The sequence below is a fragment of the Chroicocephalus ridibundus genome, chromosome 2 (genome assembly GCF_963924245.1).
Source record: "Chroicocephalus ridibundus chromosome 2, bChrRid1.1, whole genome shotgun sequence".
In the NCBI taxonomy this organism is placed as follows: domain Eukaryota; kingdom Metazoa; phylum Chordata; class Aves; order Charadriiformes; family Laridae; genus Chroicocephalus; species Chroicocephalus ridibundus.
The window spans coordinates 157,121,136-157,144,301 of NC_086285.1; the positions used below are offsets into that span (position 1 = coordinate 157,121,136).

Below are 23,166 nucleotides of genomic sequence, written 5' to 3' on the forward strand. Positions count from 1 at the left end.
CCCTGCCAGAGCAGCGTCACCTAGAGCAGGTTACACAGGAACTCGTCCAGGCAGGTTTTGACTGTCTCCAGAGATGGAGACTCCACCACCTCTCTGGGCAGCCTGTTCCAGTGCTCTGCCACCCTCAAAGGAAAGAAGTTCCTCCTCATGTTTAGGTGGATCTTCCTATGCTCAAGTTTGTGCCTGTTACCTCTTATCCTGTCACCGGGCACCACTGAAAAGAGCCTGGCCCCATCCTCCTGACACCCACCCTTTAAGTATTTATAAGTGTTGATAAGGTCCCCCCTCAGTTGTCTTTTTTCCAGACTGAAAAGACCCAAATCCCTCAGCCTTTCTTCATAAGAGAGGTGTTCCAGTCCCCTAATCACCTTGGTAGCCCTTTGCTGCACCCTCTCCAGCAGTTCCCTGTCCTTCTTGAACCGGGGAGCCCAGAACTGGACACAGTACTCCCACGGGTTTTGCATTTCTGGGCCCAGTTTGCAGCTGGGCGGCTGCCAGCCCGCCCCGTCCCCCCGCCTGTCCTACAGCCACACCCTTACACTCTTCCGTTGGAACATGTTTTAAAATCTCCTCAGGCTGCAGGACGGTGCCATCCCTCAGGACTGACCATGGCGGGGACGAACGACTGCCGCTCCCCTCACCTTTTGGGCTCTTCGCCCTCAGCCTCCCGCCCCCGGCAGGCGCCGAACCGAGCGCAGGAAACGGCGGTGTCGCCGCCTGGATGCCGCCGTTCCCCGCACCACGGCTGCCCGCCGGCTCGCGCCCACCGCCCCCCCAGGCCCCGGCGCAGCACGCACGCGCGACCGGCCTTCGGGAGGAGCGCGCGGCAGCTCCCTTCATCCCGTCACCGTGGCAACCCCGGCGCGCCCGCCCCGCCCCATCCCTGTCGTCACATCGCCCTAGCGGCCCGGCGGGCGAAAGCCCCGCCTTCCCCCCGCTCGGATTGGGCGCCCGGCCATAGCGCCATCTCGGCATAGCACCGCCGATTGGCCCGCTGCTGCTGAGGCACGGGGCGCGCGGTCCCTAGAAAGAGGCGGAGGCGGTTGCTCATTAGCATAGCCCCGCCCTTCCCACACCTGGCGGCCCGCTCTCATCCCCCCCCGCCCCGCCATCGCTGGCCGTGAGGCGACGCCGGGCCTGGGGCGCCGGGCCGCGGGTTGCCGGACGGCGGGGCGGGAAGTCGGGCCGGGCGGAGGCAGAGCCGCAGCCGCATCCTCCCTCCGTGCGGCGGCTGCGGGGGGCCCTGAGGCGAGCAGGTAGAATATCAGTCGTCCCCACCCCCCGGGTGCGTCACGGGCTGCCGGGGCGGGCCCCTCACGCCGCTGCCTCGTCCCTCACCGGGCGCGGAGGCTCCGGCCGCATCGCCGCAAGGGCTGCGCATCCCTCCCTGTAGCTGGGGCGGGGAAGCCCTACGCTGCTGTGCGGATCTCGGTGATTTGAAGACGTTTTATATTGATTATTAAATTTAATTTTTTTTGCATTTTTGGAACCTCTCTTTAGGCTCCTGTGGCAGCCCGGAGAGGTGGGGCTTGCTCCTCTACAGGGTTCTGTGGAGCTCCTTGTTTTTTCATTGAGATCTCCCTTCCGTCACAAAGGAAGTCTTTACGTCTCTATATGTATATTTTTCACACCTCCAGCTGAAACCCGTTTTGGGCAGCATCTGTCGGCAGGAAAACTTTTGGAGAAAGCAACCAGGAACACGATGTGGACCTTTCTGGGTATCGCCTCCTTCATCTACGTGTATAAAAAGTGCGGAGACCTCATGACTTACGCTAACAAGGAGGTGCTACTCTCCGTGTTAGTGTTTTTCTCCCTTGGCTTGCTGCTATCGTACAGGTACCACTTCAGGGGGCCCAAGCAGCAGCAGCAGCGGAAGACCCACCCGGGGATGCTCTCTGATGTTCTCTCAACTTTACCGCTTGTTGGCTTCTTCTGGGCAAAACCCACCCCAGGATCTCAGCAAGTTGAACAACCCAAATCCAGAAAGGTAGGTTCAATTCAGACGTGTCATGTGGGGTGCAATGTCCTCCTCCTGTTCCCTCTGGCTGCTGACCCTCTGCCCTGGTCGGGGAAAGAAGCTAAGAAAGGGTTAGAGAGCATTTGTTTTTAGATGCTGGATATCTGATTTGTCGTGCTTTGTATTAGTTTTGGATGGCAAAAGAAACAGTGAAACTTATTTAAGTGGTGGACCAGGGGTTCTGTAGAGTCAAATCAAATGCATTTGAAGAAAGAATTGTGGTAAAGAATTATTATACTAGTAGAAAAACATATTCAATTGCCAGTCTGATGTAGAGATGAAGGACTGGAACATCTCTCCTTTGAGGAAAGGCTGAGAGAGCTGCAACTGTTCAGCCTAGAGAAGAGAAGGCTCAGGGGGGATATCATCAATGTATATAAATACCTGAAGGGAGGATGCAAAGAGGATGGAGCCTGGCTTTTTTCAGTGGTGCCCAGTGACAGGACCAGAGGCAATGGGCACAGACTGAAACACAGGAGGTTCCCTCTGAACGTCAGGAAACGCGTTTTTACAGTGTGGGTGACAAAGCACTAGCACAGGCTGTCTGGAGACGTGGTGGAGACTCCATCCTTGGGGATATTCAAAACCCAACTGGACACAGTCCTGGGCAGCCTGCTCTAACTGACCCTTCTTGAGGGGGCGAGGTTTGGACCAGATGACCCCCAGAGGTCCTTTCTAACCTCAGCCATTCTGTGGCTCTGTGATCAGCTTCCTAATATTTCTGGATGAAACACATTTGTCTAGACAACTGCAGATAGATTTATTTGAAAAGTATTGCTAAATTTTTTCTTCTACAATAGCTGCAGGATCTGAGCTCAGACAGTCTGTTCTACTGAGCCCAGTGTGAGACTTCCAGTGAGACAGTGGAGAGAGCTGTAGTTCGTGGCTGGAGCTTAGCTGGACATGCATATTCAGTACCTCTGTCAGCACTGTTTGGCTACTTTCCTGTGTGCTTCTCGGCATTTTCAGCTGGGCACTGACCCCTTGCACAAAAGAATTTGAAATTATTTTTGGCTGCAAGTCAAAGGTTCTGGATTTTTATTTTGGGGGTTTTTGTGTGGTTTTTTTTTTTTTTCTGGTAAAGCCTGCCTTTACCCCAATTTCTTTTATTATCTGAATTCAGATAGTTTTTGCACACCCTTGCTACGTTGTAGATATAAACACAACACTATGCCACTAGAAATCCTGGTGTCAGTGTTGTTCTGGGCATTTGTTTCACTGATGCAATTGTATTTTTACCACTGTCAGCACAGCAGTGCTGAGGCATTTGTGAAAGAGTGAATTGGACTCTGTTCTAGCAGATGGACAAATGACTTGCAGGTTTGCACTAAAATTTCCCTTACAACTTTTTTTCACTTTGAAGTGTATGTGCTTAGATGCTATTGGGAAAGTACGGTAACATAGTTTGTCTTCAGGTACCATTTTATATGTTAATTAATATGTAATTGATGTATGTCAATTCTTGACAGTTTTAAATGTAGTCATATGGTAATTTTGCCCATACTTTGACTGTCTGAAGAGTTTTCATTTTAGGAATGCTTCTTTATAGTTTCCCAGACAGCTGCTTCTGCTGACACTTTTCCATGCTGAGTATTACCATAAGCTGGTTTTTTGGTAGGTAGGTTCACTTACGTAAAACTAAAGAGAAATGCATTTTCCAGTGAATCTGATGACTTTTTCATTGCAAAGTGCTAAAGCCTTTGTGTAGTCGCAGCTCACTAGTATGAAGGTATTGTTATGTTACTTTATGGATCAAGAGTATGGGACAGCCTTGGCATACCACCTTTTATAGGAACCATCTGATCAGCAGCGTGGTTTTAAGCAAGTGTTTTGATTTTTTTTTTGTGTGGGTGTTGGTTTCCTTTTTTTCCTCTGCTTGTTGTGGCTTTGTTGCATTGTAGAGTACAACTAATTTCATTTTGGACAAAACTAAACTGGAAGATGTTCTCCAGCTACTGATATGCTCTCAGTCCCCTGGTCAAACTAGAACAAGTCCAAAGTCAGCTCTCTGATGGGGTTATGGTACAGACTCATTGGCACATGTAACTTTGTTGGCTTTTTTTCCTAAAGGGTAAAAGAGAAGTAAACTTCCCAGATGTATATCTGACAGAGACTGCTCCAAATACAACGTTATCGCCCCAATATGATCCAGAAATTATCATTGTGGGATCAGGTGTCCTTGGTTCTTCCTTGGCCACAGTGCTCTCGAGGGATGGAAGAAAGGTGACTGTGATAGAGAGGGATCTGAAAGAACCTGACAGGATAGTTGGAGAATTGTTGCAACCTGGAGGTTTTAATGCACTTAGAGACCTGGGTCTTGAAGGTGAGTGCATTTCAAATTGTAAATATATCTATCACACAACAGTTACTACACTCAGTTATGTTTTTAGAAAAAGCATACCTGCAGGGAAAGTGAAGAAATACATTATCTGTGCTTAATATTTGAATTATAATTGCTTGTGTATTTCCACACTGCCATTTTGGAAATATTCATCCTTCAACATGTGTGTTTTGATTAAGAAAAGTGAACTCATGTAAAGAAATTCTTTTGATACATAATTAATCTTTCTTAAAGATTTTTTTAAACTCGCATATTGTCTTATATTTTGCAGATACAGTAGAAGGTATTGATTCACAAATAGTAAATGGTTACATAGTTCATGACATAGAAAGCAAGTCAGAGGTTGAAATTCCTTATCCAACATCTGAGGATGGCCGCGTCGCGAGTGGAAGATCTTTTCATCATGGCCAGTTCATTATGGGTCTCCGAAGGGCAGCTATGGCAGAGTCCAAGTGAGTCACCTTGAGACCAGTTGTGATCCAGAGATTCAGAAGTACTGTTCCCAGCATGCCTGAGATTCCTTAAACATTTCACTCTATCCCAACACAGAAGGCTGCAATGAACAAGACTGAGAGAATGTAACAGCTATATATAGTTACTTGCTCTGATTTCTGTAGGCGTGTTCATGAGTTGCATATACATCATACATTAGCCTTTGGGACAAGTTAATCTTTAAATTATGGGACTATAGGCTTTAAATATTAGGCAAGGTACTGTCCCATTAGTGCAAGAGAACAGTTGAGGGGTAAAGGGTTGATTCTCTTCTATTGATTCTTGGCTATGGCGTTTTACAGAAGTGATCTCATCTCACTGAGCAATGTGTAGAGCTTCTTTGGTCAAGAAATGAGTGGCAAACCTGGTATCATTTCTTAGGATCATAGAGTGGTTTGGTCATCTAGTCCAACCCTCCTGCAATGAACAGGAGCATCTGTTTTTTCCACTGGTGTTATCTGCAATGCCAGAAATCAAGCTTCTTTCACATTTGCATGTTGTTCTGCTTTTTCTGATAATAAGAAGTCAAGCAAAATAACCAGAAAAGAGCAGTAAAGGGAAGCAGGTCTTCCAACAGTTTGTAACTTCTGTTTTTCAGAACCTTGAAGACACCTTCCCCTCCTGATGAAATAAAAATTAGTGTTTGGTATCTCCTCTTTAACTGATTGATTGCTTTCTTTTATACAAGAGATGAGAAGGAAACTTATTGAAACAGAATAGATTCTATGTGCTGTTTTCTGTGGCGTGTTTTTTTGTTTTGTTTTGTCTTTTTCTCCCCCCCCCCCCCCCCCAATAATGCTTACAAGGTAAACACGCATAGCATTATCATCTTTATACCTTACATGTCTTTATTCTGAACTGGAAAATTGCTTTCTCCTATCATATCTATTATATCATATGAATTATTAAAGTTAGCACTAAAAGGTATCAGCTCTGTAGTACAGTTAAAATTAATGAAAACCATGTTTATTTGGTATACAAGCTAAAGCCTTCTTGTTGAGGCTTCAAGTTCAGTGAAACTTGGGCACCAGTTTGTTCAAATTACGGGAGAACTCCAGTAGCTGTATACAGTCTTTGAAGCAGAAACTTACAAAAGCCGATGTTTGTGGTTTGAATTCGATTGTTTCCTCTTTTACCATACTCTCTTTGTGTTCATTTTGTATATGTTTGCTTTCCATTTTAATTGTAGCATAGAAAACTGCATGTTAAGTTAACGTGCGGGGGAGATCAAGAACTCTTAATGGTGCCATGAGGCTTTGTTTTTCATCTCATAACTTGTGAAAATATGGGGGTAATTGTTAGCGATTAATATATCCTCCTTATAAGTACTAGGCAATATGAATTGATTTCAGATGAGTAAAATTAATTTTGCAGACAAAAGAGGTAGGGCATCCTTAGTTAATTATTTTTACACTGAGTGAGGACCAGAAAAGAAGGGAGCAACTGAAATGAAATTTAAAGCTGATAGGATCTGCAGATCTCTGATTCACCTGCTATTAACCTGACATGTTGCTGCCCTCCCTTGCTGTTGAAGTTTCTGTTATGCTTATGCATAACCATTCGTATTTTGGTTCAGACAACCTGCCTGTTGCCTGGCAAATTAAGCCAGTCATGATCTGCTCTGAAATTTCTGTGCTGTCTGACATGTAGAAAAGACACGAATTCAGTTGCTCATATTCCCTCTGAGAGCCTAAAATACCAAACTGTTGTATTCTCACATGGACCTTTAGCTCATTTCACCAAATTGTGGAATTCCATCTGGATATGAAAATATTTGTGAGGGAGAGAGATTGTCCATTTTAAGCTGTTAAGTCTGAACTGCTGGGATCAGGTCTAACAGCTCAGACCCAACAAGGGATGTAAGTTTACAGAGATTTAATTTGTGAACCCCAGATAGCTTTGGTTGGGAGGTAGAATTAAGCGATGCTCAGTTCAAACCCCAAACATAAGCAGAACTTTAAAAGCAAAAATAGCAAAAAAAAAAAAAAAAAGCGTATCCTGAATTTTTGAACTGAAAAGCTAGTCGTCTCTGTCCTAAACAGGTTAGATGATTTTCGGCTACTCTGAGAATTAGGTACCTCACTTTTATATACTGTGCATTCTAAATGTTGAAATGCTACTTTGGATCTTGCTCCCAAGTTCTGCTTGGAGTTAGGTCTCACCTGTGCTGTCAGCATTTCCCACTGTTTAGCAGAGAAGGTTCAGCTGCCTGATTTCTGATTGTTATTATGTGTCAAACTCCTCTGAATCTCTCACATGGCCATGTAACACCTGAAGCACAGCTAGGGATTCTGCTAAGTGGTAGGGTCTTTAAGATAAGCGCTACCATTTTAGAATATTCTCAAGTATCAATTATTGAATTGAAATTAATGACAAGCACTTTTGGTATTTAATGCGGCTTCTGAAAGTGGTCAAGGTCACAGATCTTTGTAAAGTTTAAACAAAGTGTTTGTGTCAGCAGAGACAAGATTAGTGAAAACCTGCTTTTCCTTCTGTGCCTAGTGCCTTGAAATATTGGCATCACTAATCCTCTTCCATTCTGTTCTAACACTTCTATTTTATTTTTATTCAGTGCAAAATTCATTGAGGGAACTGTGTTACAATTGCTTGAGGAAGATGACTGCGTCGTGGGTGTTCAATACAAGGACAAAGAAACTGGAGATACTAAGGTGAGAGACCGTTTTCTGTTACAGTCTTTGTTAAACTATTGAGAGAATAGAGGGTTTCTATATATGTGTGTGTGTATATATATAATTTTTTAAAACTGTACTGGTCAGAAATAATGCCGTTATCAACAATGCGAAAACTGTAATAAAGGGAGATTACTTTCTAGTTGATACAGTCCTGGTATATGGGAATTCTTGTTATAACTTCTTGGGCAGCTTCTGCTTTCATAGTCTCTGGAGAATTCGGTTCATTATTTATTTCAATATTCATGTCTTGGTTTTAAATCTTTTGAGAGTTGCTAGTGAAAAACCAATATATTAAGATTTGTGCTTTGCCTGTGTATAATTGTCTACATTTCCACATACCATTGACTGATGTGTCTGAAAGTAAGAAGATATGTGCCTATTCATAGAGATAGCTCTGTCTAGTTATTTCTTGGATCACAGAAAGAGAGTTCTGGCCTATTTTAATTGCGTCACTGATTCGATTAATGTTCTTTGTCTCAAATAATGCTAAGCTGTTGGCTAAATGCTATGAAACTGTATGAATTTACAAGAAAAAGTTTAGGAGAGACCAATGTAGGTAGTATCTACGTGCTGAAGTTCTGGACATGCTACCGATTCTCCAGAAAAGACAAACTTGAAATTTCCTCCTTTGTTGGCTTTAAAATTGCTTTGCTGCCTAAAGTTATGTATCCAGTGTCTTCAGATGTGCTCTGATGGGGAAGACGGGAATCTCCTGTCTGCGCTCTGCTGCCCTCCATACCAGATTGAGAAAGTTCCTGAGTAGTTGGAAGATCCTGCTCTGAGCATTACTAACAAAATCTGTCATCTTTAGGTCATTTAGGAATGGAAATGGTGGTATAAAACCATATGTAAAAGAGCCTCTTAAAAGTACTTGCCCAGGATTTAGGAGAGCTGGTTTTAGACCCTCCTCAGGCTGATGGCATTTCAGCCCAGTTGATGGCAGAAGGCTGTAAGTAGGAAGCTGTAAGAGACCTGAGTGGAAACAACATCCTTGGCCCCTCTTGAGGTAGCTGGAGGTAGTGGGAGTTACAAGTCCTGTTCCTTGGTCTATCTTTAATGTCATATAAAATGAATAAAACATTAGGAAATCCACTCTGGTAGAATAAGCCATTGAATCACATGCGGGTACTGCAAAGATAGGATGTTTGGAGGAGGGGTGTTGTTGGTTGGGGTTTTTTTTCCCAAATCCAACGGAATTAATCATCCATCAGTATAGAAGGGGGCACTTTTGGGGTTTGTTTTTTTGTTTGGTTTTTGTTGGTGTTTTGTTGTTTTTTCTATTTTTGTTTTTTTTTTTTTTTTTTTTGAGGGGAGTGCATATTTTGCTTTGAGGCTTGTTTTTAAGCTTTACACATTTATGGGTAATGTTGTTGTTGTTGTTGTAATGTTACGTATGACTGACTTGACCAGCAGTAAGGTGACCAGTGTTTTAGCCTACATCTTTCCTAACAGCATGGATTTTGTTCTTAAGGCTTTGAGTTTCCTATCTGTGTAATGGGGATAAGCAAATTAATGTTTTGCTTTGAATGCTGAAGTTGTGTGTCTGGAAAGAGCTGTATTATTCATGCTCCTACATCTCCTTTGATTGTAGAAATCTAGTATGAGAAATTTCTGCTCAACATTTCTTCTGTGTTTCCCTAGTGACTTTTTACAGCTGGGAAACTACTTAGGAAAACAAAAACCAAAAGCAAAGTGTGTTTTCATTCCTTAGGCTGCTTTCATAAGGAAAGGCGGCTGATCTATGTTATGTGTCTTGCATTTTTCTGTTCTCTCTGTCCCCATTGTCCAACATATTACTTTTGAGATTTTTATTCTCTTAAATGAGGTGGAAATCAGCCACTATGCTAAAAGTAAAGTCAAAAAATTTATCAAAGCCAGGCAACTGATTAGAGGAAAGGTCTTAGTGTGTTGACTGGAAAAATTGTAGCATGAATTAGACACCAGGGAACCCATATGGGCAGGTAACCTTGCTCTAATTGCATGAATAATTAGAGCTTGTAATCATCTGAGACAGGAATCCATAGAAAAGAGGTTTTGTTAGCTTTGCTGTCTCTTAGAACTGTTTCTAAGCTCACTTCTATGAGCTCAGAGACCCAAAATGTATATTATTTTACTCAGCCCTATGCCCGTCTAGTTTTGTCCGGCTTCCCTTCGATGTAAGGATCATGTGTCACAAGTGACTGAGTCCCATTCCTATGCAGGAGAGAACTGTTTGTAGAAGAACACGTTGTAGGCAGGGATTTACTATTCACGTACTGGCTCACCAAATGCTTACATCCCCTGAGCTAGAAGACAGGGATGGGGAGCAGAATGAAGCCCCTCTAATCCAAAGGGAAACGGTGAGGGACCTGCTTCAGCACCTGGAGGTGCACAAATCTGTGGGGCCGGATGGGATCCACCCAAGGGTATTGAAAGAGCTGGCGGAGGTGCTCGCCAGGCCACTTCGCATCATTTATGAGCAGTCCTGGACAACCGGGGAGGTCCCAGCTGACTGGAGGTTAGCAAATGTGATACCCATCCACAAGAAGGGCCGGAAGGAGGATCCGGGGAACTCCAGGCCAGTCAGTCTGACCTCGGTGCCTGGGAAGGTCATGGAACAGATCCTCCTCAGTGCCATTACACGGCACATGCAGGAGAACAGGGTGATCAGGCCCAGTCAGCATGGGTTCGTGAAGGGCAGGTCATGCCTATCAAACCTAATATCCTTCTATAATAAGGTGACCCACTTAGTGGATGAGGGAAAAGCTGTGGATGTTATCTACTTGGATTTTTGCAAAGCTTTTGACACTGTTTCCCACAGCATTCTCCTGGAGAAGCTGGCTGCTCATGGCCTGGACAGGTGTACTCTTCGCTGGGTAAAAAACTGGCTGGATGGCCGTGCCCAGAGAGTGGTGGTAAATGGAGTTCAATCCAGTTGGTGTCCGGTCACAAGTGGCGTCCCCCAGGGCTCGGTGCTGGGGCCGGTTCTCTTTAATATCTTTATCAATGATCTGGATGAAGGGATTGAATGCACCCTCAGTAAGTTCGCAGATGACACTAAACTGGGCGGACGTGTTGATCTGCTTGAGGGTCGGAAGGCTTTACAGAGGGATCTAGACAGGTTGGATCAATGGGCCAAGGCCAATGGGTTTAATAAGGCCAAGTGCCGGGTCCTGCACTTGGGTCACAACAACCCCATGCAGCGCTACAGGATTGGGGCAGAGTGGCTCGAAAGCAGCCCGACAGAAAAGGGCCTGGGGGTGTTGGTTGACAGCCGGCTGAATATGAGCCAGCAGTGTGCCCAGGTGGCCAAGAAGGCCAACAGCATCCTAGCCTGTATCAGGAATAGTGTGGTGAGCCGGACTAGGGAAGTGATCATCCCCCTGTACTCGGCACTGGTGAGGCCCCACCTCGAGTACTGCGTTCAGTTTTGGGCCCCTCGCTACAGGAGGGACATTGAGGTGTTGGAGCGTGTCCAGAGAAGGGCTACAAAGCTGGTGAGGGGTCTGGAGGACAAACCTTATGAAGAACGACTGAGGGAGCTGGGGTTGTTTAGCCTGGAGAAGAGGAGGCTGAGGGGAGACCTTATCACCCTCTACAACTACCTGAAAGGAGGGTGTAGAGAGATGGGGGCTGACCTCTTCTCCCTGGTGACAAGTGATAGGACAAGAGGAAACGGGTTCAAGTTATGTCAGGGGAGGTTTAGATTGGATATTAGGAAACATTTTTTCACTGAAAGGGTTATTAAACATTGGAATAGGCTGCCCAGGGAGGTGGTGGATTCACCATCCCTGGAGGTGCTTAAAAAAAGGGTAGATGGGGCACTTAGGGACATGGTTTAGAAGTGGTTTTTGTCAGGGTAGGTTAAAGGTTGGACTCGATGATCTTAAAGGTCCCTTCCAACCTCAGCAATTCTATGATTCTATGATTCTAATAGTGAAATATTTCTCAGGAGTACTAATGAAACACAGCACTCTTTTTTGCCTTGTTACTTACATCCTGAAAGTTAAAAGGAAAATAATTTTTTCTGCTCATGTCAAATGTATGAGATTATTGAAGGCCAAGGATTAACACTCAGTGTAAATCTATAGTCATTTACAGTTAAATCACTGAATATACTGACAATGAGAAAGCTTTAGGTAGAAGGAAACATCTACCTCTTAAATGTTTTCTACTCTAATAATGTTGTTATATTACTATAGCAAAAACTGCTTAAAAATGTATTTTAGCGATCAGAATAATTTGTTCATGTTAGAGAACAACGTGTTTGTTAAACATTAGGAATTTGTGCATACGTTCAGGCTGAACCTAATCAGTTTATTCGGATTATATTTTGTATTTTGTCTATATACACTATTTGTGCTTATCGTTCCTAAGCATACTACAGACTGCTCAGAGTTCACTGCTTGGTCTTTTAAAGAAAGTCTTGGTACGCTTACTGCATTTTAGTTTTAGTTCATTACGATTTGTTTCTGTTCAGTTCCTTATGCATCGTTCTTTCATTTAAAATGTCTTTGTTTTCCTTTTTTCTCCTGAAGAGTGTTATAGGCTGATGGATGCAATTATTCTACTTTCTGGTCTTTGTTTTATACAAGTTCCTACACAGTCACCACAACTGTGTTATGTGAATGCATGTCTGAAAAACTCATAGAGGAAATGGAGTTAAATTAAGATGAGGAAAGCAAAAAGCAAAAATACATTATTTCTTATTAGATATATTATGAGGGTTTAGGAGTTGTTTCCCACTGTTCTGAAATAAAATTGAAAATGTCATATCTCTTTTTTCCTTTTTGTTTTTTTTTTTTTTCCCCTCCTTCCATGCTGCAGGAACTTCACGCACCACTTACTGTTGTAGCTGATGGACTTTTCTCCAAGTTTAGAAAAAACTTGGTCTTCAACAAAGTTACTGTTTCATCCCATTTTGTTGGTTGCATTTTGAAGGTAACTTTTATGTATGACACCATATAAGCCAGTATGCTACTGTGTCTTGATGTGGGTCTGAATTTCACTGATTATATTGTAGACCATTCTTGTTATTTGGCTGTTTGTGGTCTACACTGAGAAATGAGAAGGGTCTGATGTCTTAGAGAGGCTTTGCAGCATCTAAGTGTTCTTAGAAAGATCACTGCAAGGTGATACCAACACCTACTGTATTTAGGTAATACTAAATACAAACTGAAAGGTTTGTAAATTGCTTTTACCTGATACATAAAAGGAGTTCAAGTATCTCTGCTGGGGTGGGGACAACAGGTAACAATGAATATTTTTTTCTAGCACCTTTTATTCATTAAGTTGCTGTTATCAACAGAATCACTCTGCAATTATTAATGGCAGATAAGTATTCACATACATGTTGAGTTATTCACTCACATACTTCACTCTTACATTCACAGCTACTGGGTTGGGCAGTCCTCAGAAGGCCAGCCCTGACTATATACTCGGAAGTAGGTTGTAGTGGTATTCCAGGGGCTTCTAGTTGGTGTTTGAAGGGTGCCTCAGGTGCTTGTGTAATCCTGCATGCTGTGTTCTCTGTCTCATACAGCAGCCACCACCCTTTTGGGTGGTGTCACACAAGCTATTGTTGATGTGGGCTGGTGGCCTTATACTGACTCAGCCGACTCTTGGTGTCCTAAGTTTATTAGCTCTTCTAGATTCCACAGGGTTGCTGGTCTCTAGGGCTTATCAGTCCTTGGAAAACTTTCACATGCTGTCTTCTCAATATGCATTTTTTCTCTCTTTGTTAACTGTTTAGTGGGGTTTTGTTTTGTTTTCCATCCGAATGTATAGGTACCTATAGAACCTGTTCATATGAACTCATACAGAAGAGACTTTTATAGCAGAGCTTTTTAAAGTGAGAGAGAAATGTTCAGAAGTCTGTGGAAGGAGATTTTAGCAAGAAAGACTTGCCAATTGTTAATAGAGCCACAAAAGTTTACATAAAGAACGTCTGTATGAAAGAGTCAAGCCTTTATTTATATATCTTTTTTAAAGCAACTATTGACATTTTATTGTAAGGATTGTCTTGAATTCTAATAAAAAATGCTTTCCAACAGAATCAATTAGAACTATGCTTTTAAATATTTATCCAGCTGTTATATCAGTTTCTGTGTCCTTTTGAGGAGTGCTTGGAAATTTTGACCTATGTTTTAACTCCTAAATTATTGATGCATACGCTATACCAGCTCTAGGATAGCTCAACTTGTTATGTCAGATTTAGCATATTTGGTACAGTTAAAGAGCAGGCTTTCAACTCTTAAAACACTTTTAAGCAACTGTGAGGCAGATGTAAAAAAACCTTTTGTTGAAAGTTAGATTTCTGGTTTTAAGAACAGAGTACAGTGTATTTCAGACAATGATTTTGTATATCTGAAGTTTTAATATCCTTTCATTAATTAGTCTCAATCTTTCTACCCCTTCTTATCTTTTTAAGGATGCACCACAATTTAAAGCTAATTATGCTGAACTTGTTTTAGCTAAAACTAGTCCAGTGCTAATCTATCAGATTTCTTCAACTGAGACTCGGGTCCTTGTTGACATTCGAGGGGAAATGCCAAAAAATTTAAAAGAATACATGATTGAGAACATTCATCCGCAACTACCTGGTAAGCCTAGAAAGATTTCCATCCATAATTGCCACAATTAAATGTACTAAAAGAGGCACCTTTCACAGAATACATTGAACTGTGTGGACTTTTTCCATGTATGCAGTTACTGTTTCAGTAACCACTCATTCTTCTTCAATTCAACATCAAATAACACTTTATTCAGCTCACATCTGTGAGATTAGCAATTCAGAGAGGTTATATCTCTAAGAAGAGGTTAAAGTGGGTTTTGTGCAAATTATTTTAGACTCTAAGTAGCATAACTAAAATATTTGGTTATTGCAGATCACTTAAAGGAACCATTCTTAATAGCGGTTCAGAATGATCGTTTAAGGACCATGCCAGCCAGCTTCTTGCCTCCTTCAGCTGTTAACAAAAAAGGTGTGTATTATGAAATAAAAGGAGGGGAAAAGGCATTATAAACTTCTGGGACTTATGGTTTTGTTATCATAGATGTATGTTTGCTGTCCAATACCACTGTGTCATTCTTCTATGAAAAATAGTGTGTTGAAAATATGTACCTTCGGCATAGTTTAACTGGAATGTTTATATCGACACCAGACTTCAAATCAGTGCCTGCTTTATTTTTAAGTTCAAATCACTCAATTGCTCAAGCTCATACAAATGTGGTCTTTTTAAGGAAAACTTGATTAAAGAAGGGAAGAAATTACCTTGAAAAGTGTGTTTGTATTCTTTGACACACACATGCATATCTATAGGGAAAAAAGATTTTTACCTGGGTCGTCTTAAAGGCCTTTTAAGCCTATTAATTTCAAGACATCCTTCTTTTTTCCCTTCATTTTTCTTTTTTAATTTCTAGTTGTTATTCATCTTATTGTCTGGTGGGAATTAATTATTAGTAAGCTTGATTTTTAAAAAACTGGAGGGTTTGAGTTCTAAGAGTATGTAATGGTCATGCAGTATCCCATTAATTTTTCTCTTCTACCTAGGTGTTCTTCTTTTAGGAGATGCATATAATATAAGACACCCTCTAACTGGTGGAGGAATGAGTGTAATTTTAAATGATGTTAAAATATGGAGATGTTTGCTCCAGGATATCCCAGACCTTTATGAAGATTCTGACATTCTTAAGGTAAAGCTTTATTTTGGACTTGTTTTAGGCAGCTTTTGCTGCAGTTTAATGACACGCTTTTGATTTTTGGGCAACTTGGGGACATGTAAGTTATTAGCAAGGCACAGCAGTTTTCAAATGTTTAAATAAATAAATCATACGTTAGGCATTCACCAGTAAGTGGAGCTATGATTTGTGAGCGGTATGGCTGTGTGGCGAAAGCTGGATTCAAAACTGTGGTTACTGACCTGTCCTCTTTTGCTTAAGGAGACTGGCGTGCTGTGCCTAGTCAGCATGCTTTGCCAGTATATTCTGATATTCCCATATTAGTAGTGTACTTGTAAAGTAGATTGATTTTAGGCAGAATGGGTTTGAACCATTACACTGGTGTGAGTGGTACTTGGAGAATAATGAGCATGTGTATCAAGTTTTTCAAGAGGCGTCTCAATGATCCACTAGCCTCTTACCTGCTGCATTAAGCTCACAGTAGTAAGTTAGAAGACGTCCTTCTTTCCCGGGAATCGGCACTATCAGTGTTGATGCTGGGTTTATTATTTCAGTGAGATTTAGACCCATAGACCTACCCCAGCCACCTACTATAGAATGAGATGAAGCCCACCCTGAACTACCTTTTTTTTTTTTTTTTTTTTTTTTCCTTCCCTCCCCTATATTCAGTGTTAGAGGGCCCTAGATAACTGGTTCAACAAGTCTCCAAAGTTTCTTAATGACCTAGCTTGGAACCCATCTAGTCTATCGCTGAACCCACTCTACGTTTTCACATGACTATGACTTTTACCACCTCTTTGGGAATCTTTTGAATGGTATTCTGATGGAATTTCTGATGGAATTTTTTTTTTTTCCTTTTTTAGGCAAAAAGAACATTTTACTGGTCAAGAAGAAAATCTCATTCTTTTGTAGTGAATGTTCTTGCCCAGGCACTTTATGAACTCTTTGCTGCTACAGATGGTAACTATATTTTAAAGATAACTTATGACTAATTACAAATTGGTAAATAAATATGCCTGGGGTGGGAACGTGTATGTGTATGAGCATATATCCATTTGTTTGTGTGTATGTATGTATGTGTATGTATATATGTATATTGATATATATTAAAAATATATCAATCAAAGGGTTTTAATGAGTTAGCTTGTGTTCTCTATCTAGTTGTTTAGTTCCAGTGTTATGTAAACTGAGTTTTAGCAACGTGAAGGAAAGTCTGGAGCTAGTATTTAAAAAAACAGACAAAAAATGCACCAATAAAGACAGACAGAGAGCACTTATTCTTGTGTCAGTTAGTATCGAAGAATATGCAGGTATTCTGTAAGACTGTCATTTAGTTAAATAAAACTAGCTCAAAATCCATCTGAATTTAACAGCACAACAGGTACCAAAGTCCTAGACTTAATATCACTGTTGTGTATGCTGAAAAAGTTTTTGGTATGTGTTGAATATATTTGTTGAGTCGTTTTAATTCTTTTTGTAGATTCCTTGCATCAGCTAAAGAAAGCCTGTTTCCATTACTTCAGACTTGGTGGGGAATGTGTCTCGGGTCCTGTTGGATTGCTGTCTGTGTAAGTTCAGTGCACTGGTACTAGTTACTGTCAGCTGGGTCGAGTATTGTGAGCCTCTGTGAGACTCTGCTTTGCTTTCAGTCAGCTCTGCACAGGGAGAATGGTCCACAAGAGCCTATATTTTTAGAATTATAGTAAAGGTTGGAGCTTTATTAGAAGCTATGTCTTTAAATGCTGACTTTTTTTTTGCTTTGTAAAAAGCACCACTAAAAGCCGGAGAGGAGTTAATGTAGGTGGCATGGGTGTTTGAATGAGGTAGAAAGGTCCAGACTAACAGAGGAGCACGTGGAGACGTTTCATGCTTGACAAGTTGAGAATAGTGAAGGATGAGGTCTCCCATAAAAGAACGCAAGGAACAGGGAAATTGGTAACTCTCAAGGTGTTTTGAATGACCCCTCAGAAAGTAGTGAATGCACAGTAAATCATACTACTTTGAGAATGTGTGCTCTTATATTTCTCCTTTTTTGGAATGAGAGCTAAAATTGGTAGAGCCTGTGGAGAATAATGCCCTGGGGGTTGATAAAGGTAGACACAGACTGCTGGAAATGAAGAGAAAGCAGCAGTCTATGTTGGCTCTACTATCAAAAGGAGTACAAAGTGTGTAGCAGCTCCAAGACAACCAACTTCATATTTTTAAGTTGAGATGGTAGGACCAGAGCTGCCTAAATCAGAAGACAGTGTGTAATCTTGAGTGGAGATGTCTGTTTGTAAAATGAAAATTTGTCAGTGCTTTATAATCCCATTTATTTATGTGGTTTATCTTTTTATTTTTAATACAGGTTATCTCCTAAACCAATGGTACTGATTGGCCACTTCTTTGCGGTGGCATTATACGCTGTTTATTTTTGCTTTAAGTCAGAGTCCTGGATCACCATGCCTCGAGCGTTTTTCAGTAGTGGAGCTATTCTTTACCGGAGTTGTTCTATAATATTTCCACTTATTTACTCTGAAATGAAGTGTTTAGTCTATTAGAACCCAGGGGGAAATGACTGGAGGAAGAAAACATGAAAATCACGATGCCTTCAAAATCTTTGGACATGCACTATTTAATATTGGATTATGTTTTCTTCTCTTCAAAATGTGATTTCCTTGATAAGGATTTGACTTAATTTTGGTTTTGTGCTTGTATACATATATATTATATGTAAATATTCTTTTCTTTGCAATTAAAGTTCAAAAAGGAGTTAGCTGTTTACAAGGACCATAATTAAGTGTTGACATGTGGTAGATAATTGCCAGTTTTGTCAGAATTTCATTCCTTGCTTTATCCATTGCCGAGTGCACCACTAATATTAATAAACTGAAAAGTGAAAAGTGTAAACAATATGCTGCTATTATCCTTCATGCTTTTTTCTGTTCAGTAGTTCCATAGACTGTTTCTTTATTACTGTGAAATATTGTAACATTCTTGATTTGGGTTACTTCATCAGGATTTGCCTCGGTTCTTTTTCAGTTGCAGCAAAGATTCTCGTCTACTGACACTTAAAAGGACACTGTAAAGGATTTCAGATCTTGAAGTGTCACTGTATACAGCTTCAGCCACTTCCATTGCAAATGCCATGTTGCTCTTCTGAAATCATTCTTTACACCAGAATTAATTTAAACAAGTAAGAATCAAACCCCAATTATGTTGGCCACTGTACTGTACTCAGGTACCGAAAGCACATGTTTTCGAAACTTTCTTCCTATCTCTCTTCCTTTTAAAAGCTTAGGGGGGTTCTTTTGCTTGACTTGGTGCGTGTGCAATTGAAGTTTAACACTGCCATGAACTGAAGCACAGCAGCAAACCACATTCATTGAGACAAATTCCGTCCAGGCAATTTCCAGTAGACAGTAAAGTAATCTTTAATACTACTCCTTAGAATTCACGACAAGTGCCACGAAAGTGTCCTTTTAATACTTGGAGTATGGTTTGTTTCCTGTAGAAATTACTGCATGCTACTGAAGAGTTCATGTCTCTTACTGCTGGTCACTATTCCTCTCAATGTTATCTTTACCAACTTGCTTTCCTTTTTTCTTGCATATTTTCATTTTTCCTTACCTTTCTTACGATTGCTTTGTGCATTGCTGTATGGCTCTCCTCTTTTGGCTTGCCTAAACAATCACGCATCAGCGCGGCCAACAGGTTATAGAGCAGTAACGGAGCACGTTTTTCTGTACTGACGAAACTTTGACTATATCTTGAAAATGACAGATTGCAGAAGCTGTATATAAACATACACTTTATGTTGAACTGTGAAAAAATCTGAGGAGAGGCGGTTTTAGTATTTTCTTTTCCAGAAGCAAAAGTATGTATATTTTTCTAACCATGTCACTTTTGATACCCTCTTGAAATTACATGCATCATAAATATGTCTATGTTTAGCCTTTAGGGTGAAGTACTAATGTTTTCAAATATACGGTAACTAAATTATGCCCCTTTAAGGGTATACAAAGTTTGCAGAATTTATACAAATGTTTTCAAAATTTGTGGCAATTTTGAAAATATTGATTAATTTTACATTTTCTATTTTTTTTATATTATTTGCAGTCAGTCTCTTTAAAGTCAAGGATAAACAATCCTGAGCCAAATACACATCCTCAGCTAACTTAAATAAAAAGTTGTGATACTTGTAGATTATTTTTTTTTTTTTGTTGTGTATCTCTGGTTAATAAGTTTTGTTAAGTCCTGATTTAACAGGAAATACCAGTGTGCTTAAATTTACATATGTGTTTAAGCTTTTCTTTTTTTCTCTTTTCTTTTCTTTTCTTGAACCCCGTGCCTGGTTCAGTGTCTTGACGATGGGGGTAAGGATCACTTGTTGGAAATTACCTTGGGGGAGAGAAAAATCTTGCATGTATGTGTAAGGAAGAGCAACCTGAAAATATGACAGATGAAATGGTTACATGCCTTGTCAGGACAAGATGAAGGAGAGAACAAGAAGGGTAAAGTTGGCAGTGAGCGGGCAATGTCTATAGGTAAAATGGCCACTAACGTTGCTATCCAAAGCAAGCAGCAGACAGTCTGTAAGAGCCCTGGTTTTCACTTTTGACATCTGCATGCAGCAAAGGGAAGCGATATGCCAGGAAAGATGTGTCACAGGCATGATTCAGAATCTGAGAGGAACAAAATGCACACATAGACAAGTCACGAGTTGTACCCAATATATACCTGCAAACTGAAGAGGTTAGTTCTGTGGATTTTCAGCCTGCAGAATTTAATACCGTCCTGTACGGTATTAAAAAAGCAGTGTGCTTTGGTAAGTGTTGTGGGCACGTGCGACACGCATCGTGTGTATGGGGTTATTCCCGGATTCCCGGACCAGTGACAGCTGCAGCTAACCCAGAGAGCAGAAGGAACAAGAGAAGCAGCAATACCTGGTGATGAGGTTGTAGCTCGTGAGGTGGTGCAGGACTGTGAGAACCTCCTAGCGGTGGGGAGGAAAGAGGAAACTGTAGCTGCCTTCTCTGCTGGTCTGGGGGCTCGTTCATAGGTGGGGAGTTGGTTCATGCGTGCAAGTGTCACATTACTTGGAGCTTGTTTGAGAAATTTGTATCATGTAGCTTAAGTGTTCTTGGTCTTCTGTTTTTGGGGGTTTGTTTTGTTTTGAACAAGCCCTTTCCTGGAAAATATATGGGGCAATGAGAGGGGTTTTTATTACAACTTTAAAAAGTCTGCTAGTGCAGGCATGTGGTGTTGGATTCCACGTGAGAAGTCTGTGCCCATGCTTAATGCCTTCCCTAGCTCCAGCGCAAGCAAGTAAAAGGCAGAGTGGTGGTAGTTTTCCTCCGAGCTTCACTTTAATCACCTGGAACAAAGAAAGCATTTGATTAGTCCAGGATCAGCTGATGGATTCTGTGATTTATGACCTGACTGTGCTTCTGAGACAGCGGTAGTATAACGTGATGTTAAAAATCTCAAGCATAATTACAGTGCCTCTCTGGAGAAGCGCATGAATAGAGGCTTAAATTCTGCAACTGAAGAAAAGAGGAGTGCATCATTTTCTGTAGATTTAAATGATTTGTTAATGATGTCTGAATAGCACTTGGAAGACTTTATACTTAAAACTATCACGTTGATATCTGCAGGACACTCAGGGGGAAAAACCAACCATTGATAACAAGGACCGCATGCTATTCCTCACCTGCATTGTCCCAGCTCTGTTTCAGTTGAACAATGGTTTCATTTTGAAGAACCGCGCTTGAGTTTGGTTGTAATCAAGCTGTCCCGAAGTCCGCGCAACATCAGCGCTGCTACTAGGGTTTCCAAACATCTGTGGAGATCTGGAAAAAAGGGGATGATTAAAACAGATTGCTCCCTCCCTGACAATGCCGATTTCTGTGTTGTCTTTCTCCCTGGGGCTCGCGTCGTACGCCTGATCTCTGCCTTCTGCCACTCAGGTGCTGCAGTACAGGACTGGGTTAGGTAAGGTTAGGTAGGGAAGGTGCCTTGGGCATGTTGCCCGTACTGGTTTCCATGTGGAAGCTGTGACCTGTGCTACTTCAAAGGCTGCTCACATATCCTAAAAACCTACGTGTCGGTATTTGCGGTGGTGCTGTTGATGCATGCTGGTTTTGCGTCAGCAGGGCAGTAATTCATGCTCGGCTCACGGTGCTTGCACGTATTGCTCTCCGGAACCAGCTTGTGTATTCTGGACAAAAGCAAAAACCATTCAATCCAGAATCAATATAAGCAGTTGATAAATTATGCATCCTGAAATTCTGGCTCGTTCAGTGTGACGTTACTACATGGAAAATAATGTCAGCAATTCCTAAATTGTTCCCTGTGGAGCTCCAAAGAGCTGCGTAAGCTCTGGTGCTGTGCGTGCTGAACGGCAGCATGACAGAGTTTGCTGAGACAAAGTTACTGAAGGTATGGAAAATAAAAGCTGATGGGGTATTTTAAACAGTAACTGAAATCCACGGTTAATATAAGCCAAGTAACTACATAGGAAAAATAACCCTGATGGTGGAACCCGACTGTGGGTGTCCTGGAATGGCCATGACTGGTCCTCTGCAAGCTTCCACTCAGTTCACAGCGGCGGTCAAAAAGGTAAACAGGTTGTTGGAGAATGCTAGTGAAGGGCTAAAGCAAAAAACCACAATTCTGCATGAAATGAACCTTTGCACCAGCTGATGTTTGGCAGAGCAGGGGGAATGCTTCGGGCAGAGTCAAGAGAAACTGCAGGGTGAAGCTTTGGCCCTTTGGTGGTATCAGTTTCTGAAGGTAAAGAGGGAGCGGAGAGCCATGGAAGAAGGGGCTTCTGGTATCGCAGCTGGGTTTTAGAGCTTGTCTTCAAGCACAGGTTACCAGGCCGGCCAGACGCAAACAGCAGAACCGTAGGTCAAACACTGAAATGCTCGTTAATGTTAAAGGAGCCATAGGTACATCTGTAGTGAGCAATTCTGGAGAAGCACCAGACAGCTTAGTGGGTGTGTTGTGTTCTCATACACGATTTTAAATGGTTCCACCTATGCTATTACAGTGGCTAATTTGTTTTTTCATGGGAACGTTTGAGTTTTCTTCAGCTTAACGCCTTGTTTACCTGCAGGTCGCTCTTGGGCAGCTACTGCTTTTTCAGGTTTCTGTGATGCAGCTGGTTTCCTTCAGACGCAGATGTGGTTTTTATATATATATATTTATATAAATTTATAAATATATATATATCAGGCTATATCAGCCCTGATATAGGGCTGATACATACGTGGTCCTGAAAATTTACTTTATCTAGTAAAAGTATACAGAATTGTATGTAGAAATATCAACTTCTAAGTGCTGTCTACTTACGGCCCTAGTGTTGGTGTGGGTTTGACTGTATGGGTTCTTCTAGGCCAGGAGACTGGATTGTCTAAGGGCAGGAGAGGAAGGGAAGGTCACAGCGGGGTGAGGGTTCATAGTCCCAGCTGTGGCGTGTTGGCATCAGGGCTTCATCTGCACTGGGAGACACGGCAGGAGCACAGCCGGCTGTCCCCCTTCACTGGTGGTGCTCTGTCCGCAATGGTCTCGGCACACGCCAGCTTGTGCTCTCCCAAGCATCTCCTGGGAGTGATTTGGAGGGGAAGGGGATTAGCATGGAGTAGGGATCGTTGCCAACACAGGGTGTCAGGCTGCCCTGTTTCGGGTGGGAGCCGTGCTGTGCCAGGAGGTTCCTACATCCCAGGGTGGGTCCTGACACGTTCTATGAAGTTGTGGAGTCACTACTGAGATCCCGGACCCAAATGTCCACATGGGACTTCCCAGGCACAGGGCCAAGCCCAGCAACGACCGGTTCATATGCTTTCTGTGTGGGAAGTATGGCATAAACGTATCCCTCACCTATATTTCGACATAAATTAAAACCTGCTATTAAGGTTTTAGGTTACGAAGCTTTACCACCTTCCTTATGACTGGACATATTTGCTGCCTCTGCATTTTCC

General features: G+C 41.9%; 1 protein-coding gene across 2 annotated transcripts; it reads left to right on the top strand.

Moving 5' to 3' along the window:
• Positions 1-1,065: 1,065 nt before the first annotated feature.
• Positions 1,066-21,052, top strand: SQLE (squalene epoxidase). Of its 2 annotated transcripts, none has more exons than XM_063327524.1 (12): positions 1,066-1,256; positions 1,501-1,987; positions 4,088-4,340; positions 4,630-4,810; positions 7,423-7,519; positions 12,350-12,463; positions 13,953-14,124; positions 14,410-14,505; positions 15,075-15,217; positions 16,066-16,162; positions 16,683-16,770; positions 17,550-21,052. In XM_063327524.1, exons 2-12 carry the CDS (start codon positions 1,703-1,705, stop codon positions 17,740-17,742), a joined length of 1,719 nt encoding a protein of 572 aa, XP_063183594.1. In that variant the 5' UTR covers positions 1,066-1,256; positions 1,501-1,702; the 3' UTR covers positions 17,743-21,052. The 2 variants fall into 2 exon arrangements, with proteins under 2 accessions (XP_063183594.1, XP_063183595.1); XM_063327525.1 differs by having other exon boundaries at positions 1,638-1,987.
• The last annotated feature ends 2,114 nt before the right edge of the window (positions 21,053-23,166 follow it).

Bases quoted from the DNA above. Each gene is read 5' to 3' on its own strand.
- SQLE (XM_063327524.1), top strand. From the start codon at position 1,703: ATGTGGACCTTTCTGGGTATCGCCTCCTTCATCTACGTGTATAAAAAG. The intron at 12,464-13,952 runs GTAACTTTTATG...TATCTTTTTAAG, and splicing joins TTGTTGGTTGCATTTTGAAG to GATGCACCACAATTTAAAGC. The intron at 14,125-14,409 runs GTAAGCCTAGAA...TGGTTATTGCAG, and splicing joins CATTCATCCGCAACTACCTG to ATCACTTAAAGGAACCATTC.